At 38.2% G+C, this 15,735-nt stretch overlaps 2 protein-coding genes across 2 annotated transcripts; one reads left to right on the plus strand and one right to left on the minus strand.

Moving 5' to 3' along the window:
- Nucleotides 1-5,096: 5,096 nt before the first annotated feature.
- LOC132177606 (NHL domain-containing protein) lies at nt 5,097-6,527 on the plus strand. The gene has a single exon (XM_059589996.2). The coding sequence runs from the start codon at nt 5,310-5,312 to the stop codon at nt 6,417-6,419; it is 1,110 nt and encodes a 369-aa protein (XP_059445979.2). The 5' UTR covers nt 5,097-5,309; the 3' UTR covers nt 6,420-6,527.
- Nucleotides 6,528-8,656: 2,129 nt separating this feature from the next.
- LOC132177607 (uncharacterized) lies at nt 8,657-10,968 on the minus strand. The gene is made up of 2 exons (XM_059589997.2): nt 10,755-10,968; nt 8,657-9,245 (listed from the first exon to the last, which is right to left on the minus strand). Exons 1-2 carry the CDS (start codon nt 10,869-10,871, stop codon nt 8,925-8,927), a joined length of 438 nt encoding a protein of 145 aa, XP_059445980.1. The 5' UTR covers nt 10,872-10,968; the 3' UTR covers nt 8,657-8,924.
- Nucleotides 10,969-15,735: the final 4,767 nt, after the last annotated feature.

Here is a 15,735-nt window from a genome sequence, read left to right on the forward strand (position 1 = left end):
GTGGAATTTATTTGCTTTGTTGCGTGGAGGAGGTAGATATTTTGTGGCAGGGCTTGAGATAGTCTGCGTAGAGGCTTCTAGTGCCTCTTTTTTTTTATTTTTTATTTTTATTTTTTAAAGTATATAAGAAAGCAACAAACAGGAAAAGAAAAAACTATAAACTAGAAAAGCAATAAAAAGTCTGAAGGATCCTTTCTACTGGCAATAAGAATCGAGCTAAAAGAAGAAAAGTGACAGGAAATGCAACCAAAAAATTTTCTGGCCATGGCCCAACGTGCCATATAACGGGCGCAGATGTTTGCACTTCTAGTAACTTTCCTAACTTCCCAAAAAATAAGATGCTGGGATAGAGTCCATGGTATCTGAAATAATGGAAGAAATCCTCCAATCAAGAGAGAGAGCGGGCTGCTAGAGAGCCAGAATGACAACTTGGGAATCGCCTTCTATAATAAATTTACCAATATGAAGTGAAGTAGCTAGAGAAACTGCCAATTGAACTGCAAGAGCTTCCCCATAACTAGCCGGACTAATTTGAGAGAGAGTCCGAATAATAGCGTCATTTGAATCTTGACAGACCGTTGCTTGAACAAAAAAGGAATCTCTAATGGCTGTATCAAAGTTAATCTTAAACCAAGTCACAGATGGAGGAGTCCAAGTTTCTTCTGTGAGAGAAGACCTAATATTCCATGCATGAAAATGTTCCAAAGTGATTCTGTTGATATGAGTAGAGATGGAACGCGCATCAACAATTTTCCCAACGTGATAGGCTTTGTTGTGATAGAACCATAAAAGATCACACATGCTATAGAAGCAAAGATCTGGAATTTATGATGATCAGTTGGTGGAATGGCTAGAGATATACCATGAGAAATAATCACATTTATCCAATCAACCATGTTTGAGAAATTTAGAGCAGAAGAGTCAAGAGCCCAAAAAGAATTCCGCCATACAACTCGAGCAAAGATGCAATTGAAAAATAGATGTTGCAGCGAATCCAAAGCAAATTTGCATAAAGGGCAATGGTTTAAGGAGTTATTTGTGGAAAATAACTCATCCAATCTAGCTCTTGTTGGGAGAATATTCTAAGCAATTTTCCAAAGAAAAAGCCTTAACCAATCATTCAGATTTAACTTCCAAATAGATTTCCAAAAAGAGGAGGGAACCTGAATAGAAACGGGGAGAGAACGAGCATTAATAATGGAGAGATAAGCCGAATTTGAAGAAAAGGAGTCCAGAGATATTGTGGTATTGGATTCAAGGAGATTTTAATCTTCAAAATTTCTTCAACAGTGGCTTGGTCGAATATAGCTGAGATCGTAGACAGATTCCATTGCAATGGAGATTGTTGAAGCAGGTCAGAAGTACGCAAAGAAGGCTGAATTCTATTATAAGGAAACCTTGGAATTGGTTTGAAGTCTTTCATAGTGGGAATCCAAGCAGAAGTCCATATAGGAAGTGATGATGTTTTTGCTACCTGAAGGCAAGCTCCAGAAAGCAAAAGAGGCTTGCTCTTTTGAATTCCTTTCTATAACCATGAAGCTAAGGGTGTGATTGGTGAAGAGAAGAAGTTTCCATATTTAATATACTTCGCCAAGAGTTGCCGAACCCAAAGAGAGTCAAAGTTTGAAAGTATTTTCCAACCAAGTTTAGCAATCAGAGCAAGATTGACATCTTTCATTAGCCTAAAACCCAAACCACCTGCCTGACGGGGTAAGCAAATTGAACTCCAAGATTTTAGAGAGAGATTTTGAGATTTACCTTTTGGGAATCCCCACCAAAAATCCTTAAAGATTTTATCTAGCTTATGGCAAATGGTATCTAGGAGAAGAAAAGTACCCATCACATAAGAAAATAGTAGACACTGTAGATTTAATAAGCACAGATCTTCCCGCTTGAGACAGAGTTTTAGCACGCCAACCATCAACTTTACCCACAACCCTATCTAATAAAAACTGAAAGTTCGTTGATTTCAAACGACTCATGAGAAAAGGAAGCCCTAGATAGATAGCCGCAAAAGTTGATGGTTTAAACGGAAGAATATTATTGATGCCTATCCGAGTGGTAGCTGTCGTATTTTTGCTGAAATGAATAAAGGATTTTGAGATGTTAACCTTTTGACCAGACCAGCTGCAATATTGATCTAGACAGGATTAGATTGGAGATGCTTCAGTGGAAGTGGCTTTAGTAAAAACGATCAAATCATCAGCAAATAAAAGATGGGTAATAGGAGCATAAGAACGAGCGATCCGGATTCCTTTGAGTAAGCCCAGAAATTCTTGTTAATGAAAAAGTCGCGAAATAACTTCAGTACCCAGAATAAAAAGAAAAGGAGATAAAGGATCTCCTTGTCGTAAACCTCTAGCTGGAGCGAAGAACCCAAAAGGACTACCATTAATCATTATGGAGAATGTCATGGAAGATATACAGATACGAATCCAATTTATCTAAAGTGGGTGAAAGCTCAACTTGGATAAAATAGCTAGATGAAATTCCATTCCATCCGGTCAAAAACTTTCTCCATATCAATCTTAACCGCCATGAGACCACCTCGTCCTTGTGTTGATTTAAGAGTGTGAAGGAGCTCATGAGCTAAAATAGAATTATCTTAAATATTTCTTGCAAGCACAAATACAGATTGATAATGAGAGATTATACTAGGAAGCAAAGATTTAAACCTATTAGCCAAAATCTTGGAGATAATCTTGTGAATGATATTGCACAGACTAATAGGCCTAAAGTGATTCACGGAAAAATGACTAAGCTGCTTCGGAACAAAAGCAATAAAAGTATGATTTTGTTCATTCAAAAGATGATTGTGTGAAAAGAAATCCCATATACATTGGAGAACCATCTCTTTCACAATATGTCAATATTTCTTATAGAAAAGAGCAGTAAAGCCATCGGGTCCAGGGGCTTTGGTTGACTAAATACTAGAAAGAGCAGTATAGATTTCTTGTTCTAAAGGAATATTGCATAACATTTGATTTTCCTCTTCCGAAATAACACTATCAAATAAAGATAGCATGTCATCAGAAATAATAGGGCTTGAAGAGGATAATAATGTTTTGAAATGATTCGTGAAGCAATTCCCAATAGCATTATGATCAGAAATCCAAGTACCGGAATGGACCTTGAGGAAATTTATAGCATTGCGCCTTCGCTTTATAAGAGTAGAGGTATGAAAAAATTTGGTATTTAAATCTTTGCAGGTCAACCAAATTTCACGAGACTTATTTTTCCAAAGAATTTCTTTTTTTCCCAAAAGATCATTGAGCACTTTCTTAAGCGACAACTCCTCAAAATGATCCTAAAGTGAAAGAGAAGCTTGTTGGATAACATCCAGCTTTCCAAGAGTTGCTGTAATAATTTTTTGTATGTTACCAAAGTGCATTATATTCCAACTTTTGAGAGTAGCTTTTGTAGATTTCAAACGTTTAGATAAAATGAAAGCTGGAGAATCATTCGAGACATAATCCAAAGCCATAGCTATAACTGATTCACAAGATGGATCTCTAGTTCAAAATTTTTCAAATCTAAATGGACGAGGTAACGTGGAAGAATCCATAGAAGTGTTTAGCAATAGAGAATTATGATCAGAAGCATGCATAGGCAAATGGCGAAGAGAGAAAGCTGGAAATTGATGAATCCAATTAGTAGAAGCAATACCTCTATCCAATCGTTCTTTAATATTGTGATGAACCCGTCTATTATTAGACCATGTGAATGGATTACCAAAAAAACCTAAATCAACCATGCCGTATGAATCCATAAAAGAGTGAAAAAAAAAAAAAAAATCATTGGAAGAACTAGCAAACGGGCGTCCACCTTGTTTTTCCGATTGATTCAAAATCATATTGAAGTCTCCAATACACAACCAAGCCTCAAAAAAATCTTTACCCACAGTATCTAGAGGTTCCTATAATTTAAATTTATGAGTACTATAAGGAGAGCTATATATACAAGACAATATCTAAGATTTATGAGGAGGATCAGAGTAGCACCAACCACTTATTGTATTTATATTGGAAAGAAAATATTCAAGTTCAACACCAAAATGCCTAGCTAACAAAAGTCCTCCTCTAGAGCCAGAAGGAGGAACATGGAACATCAAAAAGAAACCAAGCCTATTCAATATAATAGTAGCATTTCTCGTGCTTTGAGTTTAGGATGGACGAAGTCAGGGACCCACCTGTCCGTTGTGGACGTCGATGCCCATTTGAGGGAATCTTTGACTCGTGTATTTTTCTGGTAAAGGTTCAGACACGTGTGCATTAGGGGACCCTTCATTAACAGCTTTGCTAAAAAAATGTGGAGTTGGTCAAACTTCGAATTACTTCGTTCAGATAAACCCTTTTGATTTCGTTCACAGCTTCACCCGTTTGTTTCCTCCTATAGTGTTTTTTTCTCTCAATTATGTGTTGCTCAAAAAAAACAAAAAAAAAAAAAAAAAAAAAACCAAATCTCTTGATTATGAACTATATTTGATAGGTCCAGAACAAGCCTGGCACGGACCAGACAAAAGACCCAACATTCGAAGAAAAGATCTCCTGAGGCCCAGAGGCCACAAAGGCCCAACAGAGCCCATCCACACTAAGGCCCAAAAAGGCCCAAGGAAATCACCAACGCAAGAGCCCAAGAGATACCCAGAGACCACATACAAATACAGCCTACATTTTACCTCTTTATTCTGTAACTATTCTATTAAAGATTTTTTTTAACAATCATATTTTTTATAATACTTTTTGAAAATTTATCTTTTTTTTAATGTCATAGAGGCCGGTGTAAGCTAGTCGAGTTGTGTTTTTGGCGATGACCCAACCAGAAAATCACTTGAGAGTTGATTCCCCAATTTTACTTGCCCAGATGGTGGTGGCCGGCCGCCTAATTTTTTAATTATTTTATTTAAACTTTTTTTTTATTTGATTTTAATTTTTAATTTATTTCTATTTTGATTTTCTTTGTAAAATTTAAATAATATTTTAGTATTTAATTTATAGTGGGACGTGTGGGATAGAAAATAGAAATGGACGGCTAAGATTGAGAATATGAGACTCATATTCTCCCAATAATGGGGGGATCGGATCCTGATCCATCGAGGGATGTCCTTTTAGTTCCAAATCCTCGCTTCCAGTGTTGTAGAACAAGGAGGCTGAAAACCTGAAGAATTAGCGCTTGAAACTTGAAACCAAAACAACAACCCTTCTGACAAGAAAACATTACATGGTTTGTTTGACAAGAAAAGAGAACAAAAGTAATTGGATAACTCCTTTGTATAAATAATATCCTCCCTATTGCATCCCACCATCGCCATGTCTCCAATCATGTCTTCTCCATTCCTAGTCATCATCTTCCTCTTCGTCTTCCTTCTGGTCGGCCCCGTGTCACTGATCCTCGCCAGAAACCCCCACGCCATCAGCTTCCGATCCCCCAATCTCTACCCGGAGGGCCTCGCGTGGGACCCCTCCGCCCAGCACTTCCTCGTGGGCTCCATTCGCAACCGCACGATCGCCGCCGTGTCCGACGCGGGGGTCGTCGAGACCTTAATCTCAGACTCCTCCCTCCCCGAAAACGTCACTGTTCTGGGCCTCGCTGTGGACTCCGCCAACCACCGTCTTCTCGCCGTTATCCACGCCGCGGACCCACTACCCCACTTCGATGCCCTCGCCGCCTACGACCTCCGCTCAGGCGACCGCCTCTTCCTCTCTCTTCTCCCATCCGATGACGCCGCCGGCGGCACACGTCAGATCGCGAACGACGTCACCGTGGATTTCAAGGGCAACGCCTACGTCACCAACGCGGCCGGAAACTACATCTGGAAAGTCAACGCCGACGGAGAAGCTTCCATCTTCTCTAGATCGCGGGCCTTCACGGCCCATCCCGTGGACCGCGACTCACCGTTCAGCTACTGCGGGCTCAACGGGATTGCTTACGTCAGCAAGGGTTACCTCCTTGTGGTGCAGTCGAATACGGGGAAGATGTTCAAGGTTGACGACGAAGACGGGACGGCCAGGCTGGTGTTGTTGAACGAGGATTTGACTCTGGCGGATGGGATCGCGATCCGGAGCGACGGCGTCGTTTTGGTGGTGTCCCAGAATAAGCTGTGGTTTCTGAAGAGTCAGGATAGTTGGGGGGAGGGAGTGGTATTTGACAAAATTGACCTTGATAGCGAGGGGTTTCCTACTTCGGTGGTAGTGGGAGCGGAGGACAGGGTGTACGTGTTAAATGGGCATGTGTTGGAGGGTATGATGGGGAATGTGGAGAGGGAGAGGTTTAGCATAGTGGAGGTGAGGTCGGAGAAGGAGAGTGGGGAAGAGAAAATTTGGGTGTATTTGCTGATAGGGTTCGGTTTTGCTTACTTCTTGTTCTGGAGATTTCAGATGCGCCAGCTTGTTTCCAACTTGGACAAAAAGACCAATTAATTTTTGCTTTTTTAACTCTCTTGAGTGAAAGTTTTTGTTGAATCAATGAAGTTTGTTTTTGTCTTTACTATCAGAATTCTAATAAAAGCAGAATGGGTTTTACTTGGACTCCAAAAGGTGTTTCCTTCTCTGGAAATTACAAAATGGGTTTTTACTGCCATTTATTTCGACACAACTCCATCAACACTTGGAAGATAATCAACAACACAAACGTGACAGAGGAAGAGATAAGATAAAGATGCACAAAAAGATGATGAAGAAGATAAAGATAGAGCTTAAGATCACTTACAAGATGTATCTTGTAAATAGTAGAAGCCAAATATGTCTTGTAATACAGCTTTCACAAACGTGTACCAACTCTACTCTTTGTATCTATTAATTCAATGCAAATGGTATCTCCAAAAGGGTTTCTCTGTTTGTTTATGGCTACTCCTGAATCATCATCCTCTTCCACCATCACTGGAAACACAACCCATCCCCAACCCCTTCCAGCCACTCTTAAGAAAGGCAGGCTTACTATTGCTGAATATTTTCAGCAGATGGAGATCTTCTTTGACTCTGGCTTACATTGATCAACCCCTCAATGATTTTGAGGTGGTATCATACATCTTGTCTGGCCTTTATGCTGAATTTGACTCTCTGTGTGATGCCAATCACCACACAGATAGATCTTGTGTTATTATAGGAGTTGTATGGGCACCTCCTTACACAAGAGACCCACATAGAAAATAACATTCCTTACGTTGATGTTCCTGCCCCCAACCTCGCTACCCGCAACAATGCCTCTCGGCCTCAAGGGTCTCCATCCTCAAACAACAAAAACATAGCTAGGCTACATGGGAAACTTCAACTCTAGATGCTTAAGAGAGGTAGGGGGACAATTTTCTGGCAGAAGTATGGACATATTGCCCTCATGTGCTACCATCGCTTTGGTCATGCCTATCAAAGTGATGATCCCAGCAATCCCACTACCTACATTGTATCTCCCTCCAACAATTCTGATTTGGCTTGGTATCCAACGTAGAGGAATACAATAGTAGTAGTAATGATCAGGTTCGAGTTGGCTAGCAATGGGCAAGGTCTGCACGTTAAACATATTGGTTCTTCTACTCTTGTCAATCATCCTAATTAAAGTTTACTCAATATTCTACATGTTCGTAAGATAACAAAAAAGCTCTTGTAGTTCATGGATTTACCTTTGAATCGATGTCTTCTTTGAATTTCATCCAATTTTTTCTGAGTCAAGGATCCCAGAACAGGGGCTATCCTCCTCCAAGGCAAGAGTAAACATCGCTCTCTTCTCCATCAACCTGTATTGGATAACATATTTTTGTGATGAATTGCCATCAGGGTCTCGATCATCCCTCCTTGAGAGTCGCTACTCTCCCGCTCAAGATCACTGCATTCTTCTTCCTTAAAAAAAGGCAACTTCCCAATCTGTCTGCCATGCATACCAGCTGGGAAAGAGTCACAATCTTCATTTTCCCTCTTCTCTCAATTTCCTCTAGAATTGTTATTCACCTATGCTTGGAGTCCTTCCCCTATTCAATCAATCATATCATGTTTCTTTCATAGATGATTTTAGCCGTTTTGTGTCACCAAGAACAAATTCCCGTTCAATATTCTCTTCAATCAACCCCCTAACTATAACCTACTTATGTGCTTTTGGGTGTGGATATTGGCTGCACCTCTCCGCCTATATAACTCACACAAGATGGAATTCCGCTCTAAACTATGTGTTTTTCTGAGCTACAGCTCCAAACACCGTGCATGTGAGTGTTTCCATCAACCCACAGGACATCTCTACACTACGACGACAACCTCTTTCCCTTTAATCAGAATCTACCCTTACCAACTTCGCAGCTTCCACTGTTGATGAAGGATCAAAGAAATCATCTGACTGTAATACCACTGTGCAAATCCGGAGGTGTTTCTGACCATCAATAAAAAATGAGACCACATGCTAACACAGCACCGCTGCTGTGGGCCTGTGGCCAAGAAGTTGATAAAGGTATTTGGAAGACACAATAAGTGTCATCAAGGCCACCACTTCCTCTCCTCCAAACTTTCTAACAACAATTCATCAGCTTCAAATAGCATATAAATGTGGCCATGCAATCTCAGTTTCTCCAAGCATCATATATATTCTATATGTGATGAGGGGTAAGTGCACATGGTGACACATATATAACACAGTATCTACTAGGATCAACTCCTGTAACATGCTCATAATTCACTATGATCAACTCTTTGTGCATTGTGAGAGGATTTTTCATTCATTGGTCAAACAACTACTTTAGCAACAGAATCATGCTCCTGAATTAGCCCAAGCTCAACCATGGCCATTGAAAAACGGCCACAAATCTAATAATTTTTATTTGGTGGCTTGTAAATTCTAATTCATAGTTTGGAGATGAGACAAACAAAAATCTACATTTGTGAACAAAGCCATAATTCAAAATTTAATAAAGGATCATATGATGGAGTGTCATTACTGTCCTGTGGTCAGGGGAGAGATGCTTGCACCAGAGGTTCTTTAGAATTTGGAGATGGTATTGGCGGCAGCTTTTTCTCCTTTGCCGATGGTTGTTCTGATGATGTCTTCATTCCGTTCTCATTTTTTGGCTTTGATAACCCGGCCTTTTCCCTAAGCATCTCGAGCTTTTCCCTGATCTTTCTTCTGATCTCAGGTTTCACAACACGTGCTTCAACAGGATCTGTTGTGCCGCCACTCAGAGCCCCAGCAGTCAAATATATCATCATATCTCTTCGTGACACACCCAAGTTCATTGGAGCTTCTAATCTCCCTTCTTCCTCATTTTTCACCTGCAAATAGGGTTAAAAGAAACAATTCTGGATAAACTGCAAATGCTCTGTACAAATCCTAATTGTCTCTAACCAAAGTAATCTTAAGTATTACCAGTACAGTATAATATTCATTATAATATCTGTGCATACATGCTCATCGCAAGTTTGTGCAAGATAAAGACAGAAAGAAAACGTATTGAAATTTTCAAAATTGGCCCCAATGCCTGCACCACTAGGCCATTCAATAAAGTTGACTTTATAATTTTATTACTATTTTGAAAGAGAGAGAGAGGGGGAGCAAACTGAATATTGATGATCTGAAGTTAACTTGTATACATAGACTGGGTCTTTTCCAAAATTACATTTGGAAATGAATTCCTCACGGAGACTTTTTGTGAGACTTAAATTTCTTCTGCCTTCAAAATATAATTTTGTTGGACCATAGTTACCAAAAGAGGAAGAAAACAAAAGGTAAAAAGTTAAGACTTTAAAATCCCAACCACCGGTGAAAGCCATAAACCCAGAACTTGTCTGTATAACAGCAAATCCACCTTCACATGCCCCATCAGTATTTACAAACACAATTAAGGTGAAGACAACTTCAAGAAACTTATTAGGCATGCAAAAACTTTAGAAACCTAAAGAACATAATACTGAAAATCAATCGGAGCAACTTAAACTACAGATAACTGGCACTGATTTTTAAATAAATTCGACCCATAATGATTCTGTATTAGTTTATACTATCTACCATTACCATAGTAGTACATCTTTTTGCAACAAAGGCAAGTAACTGATGGCTACAAGCTAAAAGAGGGAAGCAAATCTACATTAAAAAAGTACACTAAAACAAATCTATCTTCTAAAATATGGTTGTTAAGCAGGGTTTATATTCTATTGTTTCATATTATCTTTGAACTTTCTTTCAAATAGTATAATTTTATTAGTTTTGGCCCCCAAGATAAAAATCTTCGATGCACCACTGAACCTGAGAATGCTAAGGACTAAAGAAGCTATGATTCAAAGCATATTTTTCTCATTTTCAAGCTATACGAAAATTAGGATCTTACCATCACTAGATCTTAAAATCAAAAGATCTGAAATTCAATTTTTAAAAGCTCACTAATACAGTGCAACTATAATGCAACCGAGTACAAAAGTCATGTATAAGTTTCGTAGTGAATCTATTTAGAACTGGTGCTCAACCACATTTACTAGGTTTTGAGGAAAGGCACAAATTTATATACATAAAAAACTGGAACATTTATTCAGGTTTTGAGAAAAGGCATAAATCACCCATGGATATTTATTTGGGTTACACGCTTGGGCATCATCCTGATTTACTTTCAGTTTATGAATTTCACAAATGTCATCACTGATAACACATTGCTCTTCTAAGTCAAAATTTATGAAACATATCATTGACCAATGCAGGAAAAAAAAAAGTGCAGATGAATCGCATAGCGTGTCTCCCAATTATGGCAAACTCAGAACCCAGTAGACAAATTAGAGCTTTTGTGTATGAACCTGAAGAGGGAGAACGGTCCCCGTGGTTATGATCACTGGCCGTTTGATGGGGAAGCCTTTTTGTCGGAGCCGGGCAGGAAGTGGGCCTCCCGGCGGATTCAAGCTGGAGAACGCCATCTGTACCTTCGGCGAGATCACCGACGACAAGCTTCTTACACTTGGGGTTCAGCAGTAGAGGCTGTAGAGCTGAGCTAAGAAAGTGGCAATTTTTTCACGAGTGGGCTGGCAGGCTGCATAGGTGGAAATTAGGTGCCTTGGCTGGGCTCCGCTCGCCGTCTAACTCGACGTTCAACAAGAGATGCTGGGCCGGAGTTTTGACTGAAGTTTGGGCCTATTGGCCATGTTCATAAACTAACTATTTAGTCCACAAAATATACTTTCCACAAAATACATCAAACACTAGGAAAAACATTTAGACAATCAATGTTTGGTAATGACTCAATGTTTTTAAATGATTTTCATTTGACGTGAATGAAAATATTCTTTTTTAATAGGAGACATGTTGCATGTATCCATGCTCATAATTTCCGTCTCAAGCCTTTGCCTCTTAAGATGATTAGCCTACTTTTCACTTTCCTCTCTCAATTGGTTAAACACAAGCCTTTCTTTTATAAGACGAATAATCTTTTGTCCTTCTTCCGTTCTCTTTACTTGAGATTTCTTCTTGTCATCCTTCATATCATTAATTACCTCCGCAAGATTCGAAGACATATAATCTTGCCTCTTTCGTGTTTTCTCTCTCTTTTTGGGCCTCCTAGGCATAAGTTAGGCGGCAGAAACCAACATTAAAGCAAAGTAGTCATAAATGTTTGTCTCATAAACTTTGCACTCTGCACTCAACAACATAACACGTAAATTAAACTCCTCCCCCCTCAACTAGTATTGGAGAGTACTTGTTTGTTATTTATGTATTGAGGGAATTGCGGAAAATATTGATTGTGTATGTTTATGCTTTGTCATTGGTTTTGGGAAGTTGTGATGTATGTCAAAGGTATGGCAATAACATAAATTCTCCCAATTGTTTTACCAAATAAGTGGACTCTACCCTAGACCGCCAAAATAACTCCATAATCCTAAATTTGTCACTTCAGACACCTTGTTGTAGCTTTACTTTATTGTCATTTATGGTTAGATTTAGCTTTATGTTAATTGTTCTAGTAAAGTAGGGGATGTGCTGAATCTTGTCAGATTTAGGGTGCCTTTCAATTTAAAGAGTTGGCCCAAGCTTACGAGGTTCTAAGTAACCCTGAGAAGCGTGAGATTGAAGCATGCTTGTTGGATATTGGGATATTTTTTGTTCTCTCTTTTCTCTTTATGGCTGGAATTGTAACAGGCAATGAGAAATATATGAAATAATGCAGATTGTAATTAGAAAAGACACTGAAGATATTTATTATAGAACTAAATAGTTACAATAGATATATGAAGATAATTGATAAAATATTTATGGTTGATTCAAGGTAGCCAAGCCTCATTTACGACAAAAATATTAAATAGATGAATATTAATGTAACACCCCCTTCCCGTAGGAAAATGATATTACGCATTTCTCATGAGGTTATAAATATTCTGTAAAGTAAAATATTAATAATCCATCAAAGTCTCATAAAATTATTACAACTCATCTAATAAAAACTTAAAAATTTAAACTTTATGTCTTATGATAGAACGTAAACTGAAAACCAAATCATGCTAATGTACTAAGTTCACTTATTCCACTCCTCTCCTAGGTGTGGCTTCTGTCTTTAGTTCACTTGGCCTGTAGAACCATCCTTGCTTTCATTTGGGTTGTTTTTTAATAAGAAATCATGAAAAATCAAGTGTGAGTCGAATAATCAGTAAGTAAATACATCACACACTAAATGAAGTTGAAAACATCATAAGTTCCAAAACATCAACCAATAAAAATATTCGCACGCATCATAAAATCATTTCCTTATTAATTCAATATCATGTTGGCCAACACACATTTACGCCCTGTGTGCAAGGGTTGGCGATCACAAGGATTCCCGTTCCAATCTTGTGGCCTCGGGTGGAATTGGTCATGGATATGGACATCACTCAATAACCTATGGTACACTCAAGTGATCCATTCCCGGCGGACCATACAGGATGAATGCCTCAACCCCTTTAGCTTTGGTACCATCGCTCATTCATTCATAAGGCCATTAAGTATTTTAAAACATTTCATACATTTAAACATTCATTTCCATTTCTTTTCTTTCATTCATTCATTCATTCTTTCTTTTCCTTTCTTTCATTTCATTTCATTCTTTTTCATCAAGTAACATAACATACTTATAACATTTTCATAACATAGCGGAAGCATTTACATAAAATCATTTTCAAACAAAATCATATAATTTTGGATACATTAAAAAGGGCTATCAAAGAAATGCTAACATTGTGTTTTGTTTCATTTGAAACAACTTTAAGAAAACATAACATTAACATATGGAAGATATCAAAGGTATGATCGTATCTACTTACCTTACTCCTTAGCTTACACAGTTCAACACTCTTCACTTAGTAACCTAATCAAATAAACACAATAATTACTCTTCTTAACACTATCGTAAACCATTCATTCTTTCTCATTGTTATATCCCCCTAAACATTGCTTTCCATACTAAAGGCAGATATGATTTCTTCTCTTAAAATACTTATTTCATATCTCAAATTCAATTATTTCCTTTGAATAATCATGTTATGCATGTATGCTCAAATACTATACATGTATTGTGCCAAATACATCTATTTTCATGCTCTCTAGAGTGTAGATGCTGTGGAGTCCCACATCGCATGGCTGTGGAGATGGGGATTTACTTAAATGTATACTTACACCCTTAATGACAACATGTTTTAAAGCCGTGATGGTCATGATCCCATCAAAACTCCGCAGTTAATTGTGCTTCTGCAAGAGTAGTACCAGGATAGGTGACCTCTCGGGAAGTATGGTCCGGGGGACTCAAAAGCGGACAATATTGTGTGTCAATTGGGTAGGGTGTTACAAATGGTATCAGAGCCATTGACCAGCCTAAGATGGAGGGAGTGTGCACAAGCCCATGAAGGTCGCTAGCGGGAACTCGCTAGAATGCCAAGAATGGGCTAATCCCACGAGGGTCGCCATCGGGGACGTTGGGTCCTAAGAGGTGATAATTGTGGGGTCTCACATCGCTTGGGTATGGAGATAGGGATGTACTTAAATGTATACTTACACCCTTAATGACAACAACACATTTTAAAGCCGTGATGGTCATGATCCAATCAGAACTCCGCAGTTAAGCATGCTTCTGTGAGAGTAGTACCAAGATGAGTGACCTCCTTGGAAGTCTGGCCAGGGAGAGTCAAAAGCGAACAATATTGTGTGTCAATGGGGTGGAGTGTTACAAATGTTAACACTACATATTAATAGTCTTGATAGGGTCCTTAGCTAATCCTAAAGTTTCCTAGACAAATTGGACTTGGATAGAAATATAGGTTCTTAAGGCATCAAGGTTCAACTAGTGTGGTTGTGTGTGTGTGCTATGATTCTAGCAACATGTTAGTGAAGATTACTTCGCTATAAATCTTACACGTGATCAAAAATTACATGATTTGAATTATTAAGAGGGTAACTCAAAGGGGATTTTACTTAAGGGTCCAACTATAGCAAAATATCTTTCCAAAAAGGCCCAACGGTCACCTTTCTTGTTGACTGCGGTGCTGCAGGAAATTCGATAGCAACCTAGTCTTAAGGTTTGGTCCTTATAATACGATGCAACACACTTAACAACTCATACACATGTTATGTTGATGTCTCATACTTAGAAAATTCATATAATCATGCTTTAAAACTATATTCATGTCTTTTAGGAGAAGAAATCATAATTAACATGCTTCCTTTAGTGTTGGCAGTAGGTATAGGAAGATTAAACATCACCCATTTAATACATTTATCAATGTATTGCTAGATTTTCTTCATACTATTCATGAAACTAACAATATACATCAATTATAGGAATTAATAGGACCTATTCCTAACAAAAAATTGGTTGTCTAAAGATAAAAACGAAGAGGTAGATTCTGCTCCCTTGGACAGTAAATTGTTTAGCGCTGAAAATCAGCTTCTTCTATTGATTTTGGAATATTTAAGACATAGGGGGTTAATAAAACATGGGTTCTATCAATTATAGGAATTAATAGAACCCATTCCTAACAAAAATTTGGTTGTCTAAAGATAAAAACGAAGAGGTAGATTCTGCTCCCTTGGACAGTAAATTGTTTGGTGCTGAAAATCAGCTTCTTCTATTGATTTTGGAATATTTAAGACATAGGGGGTTAATAAAACATGAAGGAGGAATTTTTCTTAAGCTTTGATAATAAGAATTGAAGAAAACATTGAAAATACTTACAAAATGAACTAGGCAGAAATTGTAGCTTCTAGAACAGCATAGACATCAATGATTTGGCTTCTAGGTAGAGGAAGAGAGAGAGAGAGAGAGAGAGAGATCTGAATTTTGAAAACTAACGTAGGGTGCATTGGGGCTGTAATTGACGGCTCAAAAGGGAGACTTTTAGGGTTTTAAAGGTGAAATATATAAGCTGGCAGGAGGAATATAAACTAATGGCTGCAAGAGAATTTTAGGGTTTTAGTGCAACTAGGGTTTTAGGGCAGCAATAAAACTCACATGTTTTTAATTTCTTGAGCTAGGGTTGCTGGAAAATAATGTAGAGTACTTTGAATAAAACTGGCAGCAATAAACATCAAGTTTCCTTTCCAAACTAAACTTCTTTTCTTTTTGAAATAAATTAGGAAACAACTCCTACAAAATATAGATTTATTTAGACTTACAATTAGGACTTGTTTTAGCAAGAAAACTTTCATTTTTGGGGAAAAAAACAGCTGGCCAGATTTTGTTAGGACCTAGACTTCAACTATATTGACTTGCCCTTTCTAGGTCTCTTTCATCCCTCTAACATACCCCTCTATTTTATTCCC

This window comes from Corylus avellana, chromosome 4 (assembly GCF_965113065.1).
Source record: "Corylus avellana chromosome 4, dhCorAvel1.hap1.2, whole genome shotgun sequence".
Classification (NCBI taxonomy): domain Eukaryota; kingdom Viridiplantae; phylum Streptophyta; class Magnoliopsida; order Fagales; family Betulaceae; genus Corylus; species Corylus avellana.

Coding starts and splice junctions, on each gene's coding strand:
- LOC132177606 (XM_059589996.2), top strand. CDS start 5,310: ATGTCTCCAATCATGTCTTCTCCATTCCTAGTCATCATCTTCCTCTTC.
- LOC132177607 (XM_059589997.2), bottom strand. CDS start 10,871: ATGGCGTTCTCCAGCTTGAATCCGCCGGGAGGCCCACTTCCTGCCCGG. Junction 9,246..10,754: donor GGACCGTTCTCCCTCTTCAG/GTTCATACACAA, acceptor CCCTATTTGCAG/GTGAAAAATGAGGAAGAAGG.